Genomic DNA, 14,425 nt, shown 5'->3' with positions numbered 1-14,425 from the left:
TGATTATGTCTCTAAATGGGTGGAAGCTGCTGCCTATCCCACTAATGATGCCAAGGTTGTCGTCAAGTTCTTGGACAAACATATCTTCACTCGCTTTGGAACTCCACGAGCGATCATCAGTGATGAAGGTACGCACTTTGTGAATAAATTGTTGTCCAATACGTTGGCTAAGTATAATGTGAGACACAAAGTGGCTACAGCCTATCATCCCCAAACTAATGGGCAAGCTGAGTTGTCCAATAGGAAAATCAAGGGTATTCTTCAGAAGGTTGTGAATCCGAACCGTAAGGACTGGTCTACAAGATTGGATGAGGCTCTTTAGGCTTATCGCACTGCTTATAAAACTCCGTTGGGTATGTCTCCGTACCGCTTAGTTTTTGGGAAAGCGTGTCATTTACCAGTGGAGCTTGAACATAAAGCTTATTGGGCTCTGAAAAATTTAAATTTTGACATGCAACTGGCCGGTGAAAAGAGAAAGTTACAGCTTGATGAGTTAGAGGAACTCAGATTTTTTTCTTATGAGAATGCTAAGCTCTACAAGGAAAAGACAAAGAAATGGCATGATAAAAACATTCAATCTCGAGTGTTTGAGGTGGGGCAACAAGTGTTATTATTCAACTCCAGGCTAAAATTATTTCCCGGTAAGTTGAAATCTAGGTGGTCTGGACCCTTCACTATCATCAAGGTGTATCCTTATGGAGCTGTGGAATTGCGCGATAATCAAGGGGGTGAATTTAAAGTGAACGGACAAAGGTTGAAACATTACTGGGGAGGTCAAGTTGCTCGTGACAAGACCTCTGTTGATTTGGTGGAGCCTTGAGAAGAAGGTACGTCTAGCCAAAGACGTTAAAGAAAAGCGCTTCTTGGGAGGCAACCCAAATTCTCTGTAAGTTCATTATATGTTATAATATAATTTTGTAATTTTATTTTAGGTTTTTAGAATTTTTATTTTTATTTCTGTACTCCCACAAGATGCCTTGATGAATTTTTATGAAGTGTTTCAGGCAATTTACTAGCTGAGAGAATAATTTATTTAAAACACTCAGTGTTTTATTTAAATTTTGGAAGAATTGTTTAAAAAAAAAAAGCAAGTGTGTTTCTGGGAAGGGATGTAAACCGGCAATTTATTTTTCATGCTCGGCGGTGTAGCGCTATTGCCTCTTGCGCGCACAAGGCAGCCTACCAATACCAGCAATTATATTTTATCATCCTGGCGTTTAAAACTCATAGAGACTATTGTGGGTGCCTTTCCAACCAGTGCACCTACTCATGCATCTGTCACGTATTCATTCAAGAAATAATTTCAGGGGAGTTTTCTTCTTCGTTGTTTTTATAACATTATTATTAGTTATCTTTAATATTATACTTGTATTATATTATATTATTTTGTAGCATATTTTTATATTCATTGAGGACAATGAACCACTTAAGTGTGGGGAGGGGTTTTCAACAAAAAAAATATATATAAATATAAATATATATATATATATATATATATATATATATATATATATATATATATAGAATAATTTTATAAAAATTGTTTTGCCTTGTCTCATATAAGTTGCATTAATTGTAGAGCATATAGATGCATGTTTTTTTTAGTAGAACATTTTTTAATTTTTTTTAATTTTTTTATTTGCATTTTCATAATTCCATGAAAGTTTGTTATATCATGTTGACATCCTATGATGATTTATTCTGCATAATGTCTTGGTTAGTAAACTTGATTATATGTGATGTTGTGCATGCTTAGAAGTTGTTTGTGCGGAAATCCTACGACACTATATAATGCTCTAGAGACAAGATTTTAGACCAGCTTATTTCTTGAGTTTTAGCTATGAGCCGGGCGTAGAATTTTGACTATCTCCTTTTGAGCGTAGAGTCTATAATTCTTAAGTAAGGGGGAACTTTGGGATATACATGCCTTTCTAGAAAAAAAAATTGAAAAAAGATTATAGTAGCAATAAAGTTCACGAAAAAAAATGGTGGTATAATTGACTATGTTGAGCTCATTAATACTCGAGTAATTAAGTCTGAGGGGACTTTGTGCCTAGTAACCTAAAGCCTTTTATGGTTTGGGATTGCTGACCCAACACTCGCTAAATGGGTATTATTGCATAAATCTTTAGGGATCTCAATCATTGCACGGTCAAATAAGCCACCTAAATTGCATGTGTGAACAATTTGGTTGGTGAAGTCTTATGGTGGTCGTAACTCACTTACCCTGATAAGTGTCCTGACTTTAGACCGAGCACATACACACCAAATAATAGGTAGTGAAAAAAAATATATAGGAGAGGCATGAAAGTTCCTTGGTGACCCTAAGCGAGAGTTGACTCTAATGTAATGGAGTGTTTAAGCATTATTCTGATTAACGACTCATGATTAAGACTCTGTTGAAGTTTGTTGGTCTCTATTTTGTTTCACTAAAGAGCATGTTGAACACACACGATGCACTCCGCATTTGCAATGAAAGAGTAGCATGACTAATATGTGCGAAAGATGAATACCTTGACTGTTGCATTTTCTGAGGATTATATGTTAACAAGGTTAATACGTACATGATTGGAATTGTGATAGATTCATTTAGTTTGCATTCATGTATGTTGCATATTTGAGACTTGGCACACAAAAAAATGGATTTTGTGGGTATATTCACTATAAACCCTCACGAGACCTTACTCGTCCACTAGAGTTGTCTAGGGGTTTAAAGGGCTTGTTGCATATGCCAAATGCAACCGTGATCACCTACAGAAGTGGTACTAGTTAGTTTAGATATAGTTTTTTTTTTGTTTTTTCTTTGCCCGAGGACGTGCAAAATGCTAAGTGTGGGGATGTGATAAGCGTGCATTTTATCTTAATATTGTCCCTGTATTTTAGTTATTTTGTACTTAATTGGATTTTTATTTAATAAATATTAATGTTTTATTGTAGGATACAAGGAATTCTAATTAAATATGGATTGGAGTTGAAATAGCAAGAATTGGAGTTTAATTCGAATAAAATTCGGATTTTAAGGCCAGCTGCGCAACATTCACTGTTTGGGCCATATCTTGAGTTCTAGAAGTCAAAATCAGGTGATTCAAGGGCCCACGCGAAGCTTAGAACAAGGCCTTTAATTCAGAGATGGACTTGCATTTTTATACCAGTCTAATCAGCCCAGAATCAGAGTCAAAAAGTCAACTGCGAATTTCCTCTTTGGGGAATTCTATTCTGATTCGGAAATTTTCTTGTATTTTCATTAATTCATTAAAAATACTTTTAATATAGAGATTAGGGTTTATTATTCAGACCTAATGATAGAGAGACACAGTACAAGATAGAGAAGGAGGCTCAAGCATAGAGAGAAAGAAGAGGCGAGACGAAAGAGATTTCAGCTATTGAAGACATTCAGTGGATTTGTTTCTTCATCTCTTTATTTAGAATTCTCTCCTTAACTCTTGTTGTCATGAACATTTGTTTCTTATTCTTGGTTGATTTTGAGATGTTGAGTATGAACTAATTGTATAAAGTTGGGATTTTTATGGAACCCTAGCATGAGGATTTTGGTGTTTTGTTAAAGAGTATTGTATGCAATTTTGTGGTTTACTCATTCAAGTGTTTTTCATGTTAATACTTGCTATTGTCTGATCAACTCTAGTGGGTTATCGAGTTAATCATAATACTGAGAGGGTTATGATTAATTGACACAAGACTTGAATGGTGCATGATTATATCTTTTGATTATAATTAGTTACGGTATAGACATATATTGTGACCATGCATAGCTTTGTGAATTGATGCTTAATTGGATTCCGAATATTAAATTGGCATAGACATATGTTAGTTTATTTATAGGAATTATACCATTGTGATTTCGAGAGAAGCCTATGACCATTGAATTCTAGCTAGTAAATTGTGATTTGCTGCAATATTTCGCGACTCTTTTACCGACATTCTTGTGTTAGGGGGAAGTAATTATCCTGACTTATTTTCTCATATTTGAAACTCGTTAAGCTCTTTAGTATAATTTTAGTTTGTTAATTTAGTTTTAATATAAAAACCATCAAAAATTTATTGTGTTCGATAACTAGACTGTTAGATATTAATTGTGATTGATACATTTAAATAGTCATTGAGGAACGATATCTGGTATTTATTACTATATTACTTGTTTGCGATTGTGTGCACTTGCACATTAGTATTTTACGCAACACAATGTAATGCAACAACAAACAATTATTGCAATAAAGCCTATGTAGCAACAAAATAATGTTTACAGCAACACAGGTAAATCATTGTAGTAGTTGTTTTTGCTGGCTCACTAACCACATTAAGGCAACATTAATCCGTCCAATTGCAATGAATTTTATAGCTATTGTAATACTAAATGGCAACAAATTTGGATACAATTGCAACAAATTTTTTTTAAAAAAACAAAAGGATATTGCTGAAAATAGACTATCCAGGCATGTTTTTATGCCAGAAATCCAAGCATCAATACCATTAACCATAATACCAATTCAAAAGCAGCACTCAGGTTGTCACAACATCATCATACAACCGTTCATAAAGTAAGTTTAAGGCAAAATAAAACAAATTCGCGAGAGAATTTTGTCGCATACATAAGCTAAACCAAATTCGCGAGCGAATTTAAACAAAAGTAAAGTCAACATCTGACTTATGCCAATGCAACATCATCTCCATCTGCATCGCCTTCATCTCCATTCACTTCTTCTCCATCCTCCGATTCTCGATCTTTAGTTGCATTAGCAGAACTTTCAGCACATAATTCTTCTACATCAATGTTCTCTTTCAAAAATCTTCCTCAATTTCTTCTGCATCTTCTCCTCCATTGCTGCAGCTAACTTTTCAGTCACTTTTTCTAGTTTTACAGATGTTGCATTATCATTTTTTGTCAAATTTTCCTTTGACTTCCTTGTCATGCCACTTCTTCCAACAAGCCAGTTAGGACCATGAGCTTCAAGATGAAGGTCTGATATCTCCTCATCCTCAATCTCCTGAACCTCATCAACAACTTCTTCATGATTTTCACCATTTTCACCATTTTTCTTTGCCTACATGTAATTTGTTAAAAATAAATAATTGGTCATGAAATATATATATGCTAAATCTAGAAAACAAAAATACTTATACTATTTGTCGATAAATATAAAAGGGCCATTTGTTACCTTCTTTTTATGACCCTCGCGGGTTTTGGAGTAAACTGCCTTCTTTGTATCAATTGCACGGGCCTCTGTAACATTTTTCTATAACAAAGATAAATGTTATCTGTTTTCCTATAAGAAATAAAATAGATAGAAAAGTAAATACAGAATATGCAGGGCATACCATCCCATGGTGAATCTAGGCGAAACTTGTATGTCCAGCAGTATGAGTATCAGTCACTTTGCTTTGGTTTTCTTTATTTGTTGCAGCTTTGTTATGTATTTTTTCAATACTACAGTACTTGAGAAGCACCTTGAACTGCTCAAGTGGAATATTTGGAGGCCTGTTTTTCAACCTGTCAGCATCATTGTCATATTTGGTATAGCATGCCCTTTTAACACGCGATTTGTAGACCCTCCAATCATCAGCAAGGCTCCTCATTACCCAATCCTTACCTTGCTCAAGAATAATATACTTTGTCTGTCAAAATAAATAAAAAAATTATTATTTATGAACAATTAGAATATAGCTAGTGTATATGCTTACCAAAAATACTCTACAAGTTAGTGAAAATCAAAAATGTATTTTGACCTTGATATATTCCCACCAGCTATCTTTGACTCCTTCTTGACAAGCAGACCAGTTAACATAATCAAGTGGGATGTATAGCCTGGCTATCGTCCCCACGAAACTACTCAATTCAGTAATCACATTTTTTTTGCTCTTACACAGGATGGAGTTCATGATTTAAATGAATAACTGGCCTTTCGTCGAGTCTCCTTGTGAAGACATGGTTCATCTTCGTTGATCCTCTGCGTCTTGTACTTTTTGTACTAGATTCTACTACAAAATTAGGCAGAAAAAATTTATACGTATTCCTCAAATAAGTAAGATGACTACATACAAATTGAAACATACCTATTTCAAATACACTATCCACAGTTTTAAAGTTGTTGCCATCGAAATTATCCTCAACAGTGGCATGCCTTTGCTGTTGTTCCGCCTCCTTTTTGCGTAATTGCATTTCAACATATATCTCCATCGCACCAATCCCTTCATTGTTAGGCGCTCTTTGCAACTGTGTCAGATCAACAGGGAGTGGAGGAGGGGGTGGTGGTAGTGGTTGGGGAGGCGCTAATATCTCTATGGCAGTACCCTTGCAAAAAACCACAAAAATAATAACCTCAAATTACACATGTCCAAAAAAACATTAATATATTAGATGCATATGAAACACACAATATATATATATATATATAGATATTCATTCTCATTACAAGAATTTAAGTGTCCAGCGTAGTATATTCGTACTCATATACCTCTTTCCCTTCAGCTTGATTTACTGAACATGATCGTGTTCTTGGTCTCCTGGTGACATCGTTCACCTTTTCTTTCTTTTGATTTTTTCTTGCTTATTAGCAGCTAAAAATTCATCTGCCTTCTCCTTCACTTTTTAAATTTCTTTGGCATTTTCTTCCATCCTCCTCCTTCTATTTAATTCATAATCCGCAATTGTTTCCTGAACCAAGAGCTCAATAATAACCTCAAATTACAGATGACCAAAAAACATACAATCTGCATATATAATTCAACTATGATAAGAAAAATCACCTTATCATTGGATTTCTTAGTTTCAAGTTCATCGCCTACATTTTTGTTCACTGCACTACTACTTGCAGCTTTAGCCTTTTTGGCACTGATCTCCTTATCATGTTCAATTTCATTCTCAGCTAAAGTACGTGACTTCCTTTTATCAGTTGTTTATTTTTTTAGATCTTTATTGGTAACAAACTTCTTTTTCAGTGGCAAATCAATACCTACAACATAACGAGAGAAAATTGTGATGTATTGTCAATTCTTAAATTTATACAAAATAAAACATATCAAGGCAATTATATTTTACCTTCAAAACATTGTGTCCTTGGTCTTATGATAACATGAGGCTGTATCTAGGTAACAGGCTCAATAGATTTTTCTATGACATTGTCTGTGTAAAGATCCAGTAAAGAACCATTTTGTACCCCTTTCACAGCATCAGCCACGTCTTTATCAGTCAACAATAGTTTCCAGCCACCTTCAAATTTCTTCTCATAAACGCCTCCGATTTCTGTGTATCCAAGTTCATCTTTAACATACTCCATGACTACCGAGAATGAGAATCTATCCGGATCTACTGCCTCATCAATCGTGGTACACTAAAAGAAGAAGGCAAATTTACATGAGGAAATGCCTCCTTTATCAACTTTAGAATACCACTAAAGGCACTTACAGTCACTATTTTGGAGGTTTCTAAAGATGAGCTTGATGTGTTTTTGGAGAGGTTTTATACCTTCATTTGGCCAAAACACACATGTTTCATCACCCTCGGCAATGACCCTTAAGGGAGCCGAAGGGAATGGTTTGTTTTGGAGACTTGAATTCGAAATGTATGAAGTTTTGTTATGTCTCAAGAGATTTGATCCTTTACAATATGTTTAATTAAGTTTTAGAGCTTGCATGTTATAATTTGTACAAGAAATATGTGAAACTAGTGATCTTAAGCCATGATTTTCGAATGGATGCTATATGTGATGATGATTTGGAGTTTTTAACTTGGTTTTTGGTCAATTAATGCTATTATTCTTGTGAAATATGGTTGGTTCTTATCATGTATGATAGTTTACAATGATAATCAGTGGTTATTTTGAGAGTATCATGTTCATATATTCGAAATTTTGCTCATGTATGCACCCTGAATATTCTGCTCTGTTTTGGCTCATTATTTTTCTTCGGCATTGTATATTATATGGTTAAAAATTGTGGTATCTTGCTTGGTGAGGATAGTCAGTAGATATATGTATCATGTAGAGTAGGTTTGTGGCTTGTTTTCTTGGATTATGGTGTTTGGAAGGGAGTTAAGGTGGAAGGAGTCACACACACACCAAAGCAGATTTTTACACTATAGAAACCTTGAGAAATGGAGATGTCATGCTTAAGCCCTCATAGACCCAAGTCTCCTGGAGTTGGGACTTGGTACATACAAGTCTCCAGTAGCCATAAAAGTCATGAAAACAATCATTTACATAGGCACACACACACATTTTTGAGTATAGGGCAGAACAGGGCACTTTAGGATCAATTGCATCCTTGAGTGGTTAAAGCTATGTCATTGGTGAGTCCCTCATGGGGCCTTGATTTAGATGAGTTTAGGGAAGTATTAGGAAGCTATTTGAGTCATTGGATTAGTGTATTGAGTGAGTTTAGTGAGTTTCAAGTTGGTAAGATAAGGGCAGTCCCCACAGCAAGTCAAGGTGTTCTGTGCCAACTTGGCATGGAGGCCTAAGGAGGCCTGAGCAAGGCATTAGTGTCATTCCAAGTGCACAACACAGATTAAGGTCTTAGGTATCCAGAGGAGTCACAATGTCACCAAGGCACATGGTGGAAACATCTGTTTTTGCCAAGGCCCTCCAAGAGGTGCCAAACTGCCTAATCAGAATAGTCATTTGAGTGCATTAGTTTGTAAAGGCTCTTGTAGGAAAGGCCTTTGAGTCACACAACTTAAAAAATATGGTTTAGGATCATATAAACCTGTAGAAGTCAAGTTAGAGTGAATACCTTAAGTGGAGATGCCTCATTTCCACTAAAGAACACTAGTGTCACACATAGAGTCACATTTTAGAACCAACTTAGGGTGCATTGCATTTGAGTGTGTCATCAGTGAGGCCTTGACCTTATATTGAGTCCATGAGTTAGTTTTCAGTCATATTAGATAGTGCAAGTTAGTTTAAGTCAATGCACTTAGTGTAGATACATTATTTTAACCAAGGCACGCAAGTGTCGCCAAGGTAAGCATACTAGAAAGTCACTTAGGTTGCACTTCACTTGTAAGTCTTGGGAGGTGGGGCACAAGTGTGCCTTACTATAAATTGGTTAATTTGAGGTCAGTAGAGTATAGTTAGGAGGTGTTGGTCTTAGACCTTATGTGTTACTTGATTAATTGCTTAAGTGACTTAGGTGCAATTAGAGTCTATTAAGTGATAATGGTTAAACAATAAAATGCCATGCTTTACTTGTTATGTGCATTACTTGATGAATATGTTACTTGTTATTATTTAAGATTAAGTGTATATATTTATATATGTATATATTTATATATATATATATATACATAGATATTTATATATATTTATACACGAAAGGGTAGTTAGCATTGTAGTGACGAGGATACTATTGATTATAGGTGCAAGTAGGAGGCCAGGAAAGGAACCCCTAGAAGCATCTATACAAGAGCTCAGTAAGCTTAGTCCAGGCAAGTGGAATTCTATACTCTCCCTTATACTTGCTTGATAATTGTATACCTTGTGAATGTCGAATTACTGTTTACTTAGAACTGAATCACCTTATCGGTCCCTTATGATCATAACTTGGATTCCAATAATACCCTTAATACTTGAATTACCCTTTTCATATAATGTCACCTTACAACCACATGAATACACTCTGATAGTCCTTTGATGAATAATGAGAACTTGATACCCCACATTAAACTGAATTATCTCTTTGGAACCCTGATCTTAATAACATTCCATATTTTGAGAAACACCACTTGTGTTTTAAAAACACCTTGCTTAATGACTTGTCTTTGATCAAGACCCCTTTTTGAAAATGAATTGAATTGATATGACCTTAAAAGGAATTGGATAATAATTTATTAAGACTGAGGCGCCAGTTAATTATTGCATCATCAGTAGCGGGGAGCCTGATGTTTGTTTATGGCCAATGTGTGCCGAGGATCCTCCCTGGTTGAATCACTTTATGTGGTTCGGAGCTTGGTTTGGGCTGATCACCCCTCAATGCTCGTAGCGCTGTGTGTTTCCAATTCCCAATAAACTTGTTATCTCACATTGCACCTTTAATTGTGATTATATCTTGTGATATCCATTGTTGTTATTGCTCTTGCTTATACTGCATATTGTGAACTGTGATAGATTGCTTTCACTTGCTGAGCTTTTTTCTCATATATATTGTTGTTTATTATAACCCTTCAGTGAAACCCGAGAATGACCCGATTCAAGCAGACCGCCCGTAAGTCTACCTCAGGATCAGGGATTGCGTATCGCCGTATGATGGAGCAGGTTGGGAACTCGTAGTTCTCTAATTTTATCTTTTGGAACTTTTGGGATTTAAAATGTGTAGTAATGACTTATACTTAAATTTTTGGTTTGTAATAACTTTAGATGTTGTTCATACTTATTCCTGGTGATTCTGGGATTGTGGATTTAGACTTGTAGATTAATACTTTATAATTCTGTAGTTTAATTAAATATCGTTTTATGCATGCTTTAGTCAGTTATTTATGGTGGGTCCGTCACAGTTGGTATCAGAGCGACAGGTTTGAGTCACTGAACAACATAGGATAAATGAATATAAGATAGGATTTAGAGGTTAAGATGAACTTAGATCATGTGGGACATGGGGCGTTAGAATCTTTTAAGTTTTCTCACCCTTTTTACTATAACCGCGTATATATATATAACTGTTGGCAGCATCGTCTTCGTCTAGTCCCGGATTCCTGGCTACCGTTGCGTTCCCGCTTTACGAGCAGATGGTGAGGCTCACTGACCGACTCGAGGGCCAGAACACGATTCTCCAGCACCGGATTGACCAACTGTACCGTGAGGACTTTGATGATGAGGGCAACCGTCCCCGTTTGATTGCTAGGGTCGAGGAGATCATTCGTATGGCTGAGGACAGCTTGGCAGCTATTCCACCCTACCGCGAGCGTGAGAGTCGTATCACTTTGACCTCCATTACTGACGAGCTCCGCCGTGTGATTAGCCGTCTTCATGAGCCCGTTGCCAGTCCATAAGCTTCACCAGTATCATCACCATCCACCTAGACTATCTCTTAGTCTATTTGTTTCTGTTATCGTGTTATCCGTACTTTGACTTCTATTCGTACTTGTACCCCGGATTGTTTCGGGAAGGATTATTCGTACTTTATTTCCGTTGGTACTTTGACTTGCACTTTATTCCGAACTAATGTTTAATCTCGCACTTTGACTATTTATCTCATTTTGCCATCATAATGTCATTACATATATACCATGCTTAGATAGAATTGCCATGTTAAACCTTTAGAACTTGATCATGCTTAAACTCTTCCAATATACAATGAATATGATCTTGATCGAAGGATTGTACCCTTTTTATGTGATACCATAGACTCTAATAATACACACACATACTATCATGCCATAATAATAATAGACCTTTATATTGTGAAGAACCCTTGAATAATACCTTTGCACCTAATATTTACCCTTTGATATAACTTGTATGCATATATTGAACTGTGAATAAGCTTTTCTTGTCTACATTCAGAATCATGCCTCCTCGAAGAGCCTGCAACACCAACAATGAGAATACCGAAGAACCACCACCAACCTTGGCTCAACTTATGCAACTTCTTCACCAACAATCTGTCACCCTTGCTCAACAACAATAATTACTCCAACAACAACTCCAGCAACAACAACAAGCACCTCCACCACCACCTACTACCTTCAAATCTTTTCAGGCTGTGAAACCACCCGAGTTCCGAGGAACTCAAGACCTTGTTGAAGCTCAATCCTGGCTTAAGGAGATGGAGAAGGCTTTCACATTGGTTGTGCTAACTGAAGAAAAGAAAGTTGAGTATGCCTCTTATTTTCTGAAAGATGAAGCAAACTATTGGTGGGAGTCAGCACGTGCTTTAGAAGAAGGAGATGTTATTGCTTGGGACAGGTTTAAGAAGATTTTTCTAGACAAGTATTTTCCTAGGTATATGCAAACTCAAATGGAGTTGAAGTTCTTTGAATTGAAGCAAGAAGGAATGATTGTTGGAGAATATGAAAAGAAATTTACAGAATTGGCAAGGTTCGTGGGAGATTATGTGGACACGGACGAGAAAAGAGCAAAGAGATTTCAACAAGGATTGAAGCCTTGGCTACGAAGCAGAGTGGCTGCTTTTGAATTGGCCACGTATGCTGAAGTGGTCCAGAAGGCAATGGTGATAGAAGGAGAAAGTGATCAGAATCAGAAGAAGAAGAAGATAATCCTTAAGTCTCCTCAAGGAAAGAGAGTAGAATTTAAAGGGCAGAAACAAGTTAAGACATTTTTGACGATGATTGAAGCTAAGAAGTTGTTAAGACAAGGTTGTGAAGGTTATGAAGGAATTGTCCAAGCAATTGCAAGAGTTGTTAGATAAAGGACTTATAAGGCCTAGTATATCTCCGTGGGGAACTCCGGTTCTTTTTGTGAAGAAAAAGGACGGAAGCATGAGATTGTGCATCGACTATAGAGAATTGAACAAGTTGACAATCAAGAATAGGTATCCTTTGCCTCGTATCGACGACTTATTTGATCAACTCAATGGAGCAACTTACTTTTCGAAGATTGACTTGCGTTCGGGATATCATCAATTGAAGATTAAGCCGGAAGACATCCCAAAGACAGCTTTCAGAACTCGATATGGACATTACGAGTTTCTAGTTATGGCATTCGAATTAACAAACGTGTCAGCCGCCTTCATGGATTTGATGAACCGTGTATTCAAGAAGTATTTAGACAAGTTCGTCATTGTATTCATCGACGACATTCTCATATACTCGAAATCCGAAGAAGAACATGCTGAACACCAGAGGATAGCTTTGGAAACTTTAAGGAAGGAGAAGTTGTATGCGAAGTTCTCTAAATGCGAATTCTAGCTACGAGAAGTGCAGTTTTTAGGGCATATTGTTGGAAGTGAAGGCATTAGAGTGGATCCAACGAAGATAGAAGCTGTGATGAATTGGGAGAAGCCAAAGACCCCAACTGAAGTTAGAAGTTTCATGGGATTGGCCGGATACTATCGAAGGTTTGTGAAGGATTTCTCAAAGATCGCAGTACCATTGACAATATTGACTCGGAAGAACGAGAAGTTTGCATGGACCGATAAATGTGAAAAGAGTTTTCAAGAGTTGAAACAGAAGTTAGTCACCGCTCCAGTTTTGGCTTTGCCAGATGATCAAGGAGATTTTGTTATCTGCAGTGATGCGTCGTATAAAGGATTAGGTTGTGTCTTAATGCAACACGGGAAAGTAATAGCCTACGCGTCAAGACAACTTAAGCTGCACGAACAAAGATACCCGACTCATGACTTGGAATTGGCAGCAATTGTGTTTGCTTTAAAGCTTTGGAGACACTATCTTTATGGCGAGAAATGCGAGATATTCACAGATCACAAAAGCTTAAAGTACATTTTCACGCAAAAAGAGTTGAACATGAGGCAGAGAAGATGGTTGGAATTGATTAAAGACTACGACTGCACGATTAATTATCATCCCGGAAAGGCGAACGTAGTAGCGGATGCGTTAAGTCGCAAGGAAAGGTTGAATATGTTGACTATGGCTCAAGAACTATCACAGGAATTTGAGAAGATGGGAATTGAAATACGAACTCCAAGTGCACCTACAGAAATGATTTGTACCATGACTTTTCAGCCTGAATTGATGGAAAAGATAAAGAAGTGCCAAGAAGAAGTAATGAATGTGAATATGAATGAGTTGAACAGAGAAGAAATTTGTACACAGAAAGACAACCAAGGAATCTTGAGGTTTTCATCAAGAATTTGGATACCAAATGTGGAAGAATTGAAGAATGAGATTTTGAAGGATGCTCACAATTCAGAATTTTCTATTCTCCCCGGAAGCACAAAGATGTGCCAAGATTTGAAGCAAAACTTTTGGTGGCCAGATATGAAGAAGGAAATTGCTCAATGGATCAGTAAATGCTACACTTGTCAAAGAGTAAAAGCTGAACGTCAGAAGCCAAGTGGATTGATACAGCCTTTAGAGATACCAGAATGGAAGTGGGAGCACATTGCACTGGACTTTATAGTTGGAGTACCAAGGACAAAATCTAATCATGATGCTATTTGGGTAATCATTGGTCGATTGACCAAGTCGGCTCATTTTCTGCCAATCAACGAGAGATTTTAAATGGACAAGCTGATTCACATGTACTTGAAAGAGATTGTTACTCGTCATGGAGTTCCAGTATCTATTGTGTCAGATCGAGACCCTCGTTTTAACTCTAGATTCTGGAAGCAATTTCAAGAACATTTGGGAACCTGACTCAAGATGAGTAATGCTTATCATCCACAAACGGACGGACAAAGCGAGCGTACGATTCAAACTATCGAAGATATGTTAAGGTCTTGTGCTTTGGACTTCAAAGGAAATTGGGACGAGCATTTGCCGTTGGTTGAGTTTTCG

At 36.7% G+C, this 14,425-nt stretch overlaps 1 protein-coding gene across 1 annotated transcript; it reads left to right on the top strand.

The window, feature by feature from the left end:
- Nucleotides 1-355: 355 nt before the first annotated feature.
- LOC108212401 (uncharacterized) lies at nt 356-820 on the top strand. The gene has a single exon (XM_017384128.1). It carries the CDS (start codon nt 356-358, stop codon nt 818-820), a length of 465 nt encoding a protein of 154 aa, XP_017239617.1.
- Nucleotides 821-14,425: the final 13,605 nt, after the last annotated feature.

The sequence above is a fragment of the Daucus carota genome, chromosome 3, assembly GCF_001625215.2.
Source record: "Daucus carota subsp. sativus chromosome 3, DH1 v3.0, whole genome shotgun sequence".
Lineage (NCBI taxonomy): Eukaryota > Viridiplantae > Streptophyta > Magnoliopsida > Apiales > Apiaceae > Daucus > Daucus carota.
Note: the sequence above shows the minus strand (reverse complement) of the source record. Positions and strands in the feature narration are given on the sequence as shown.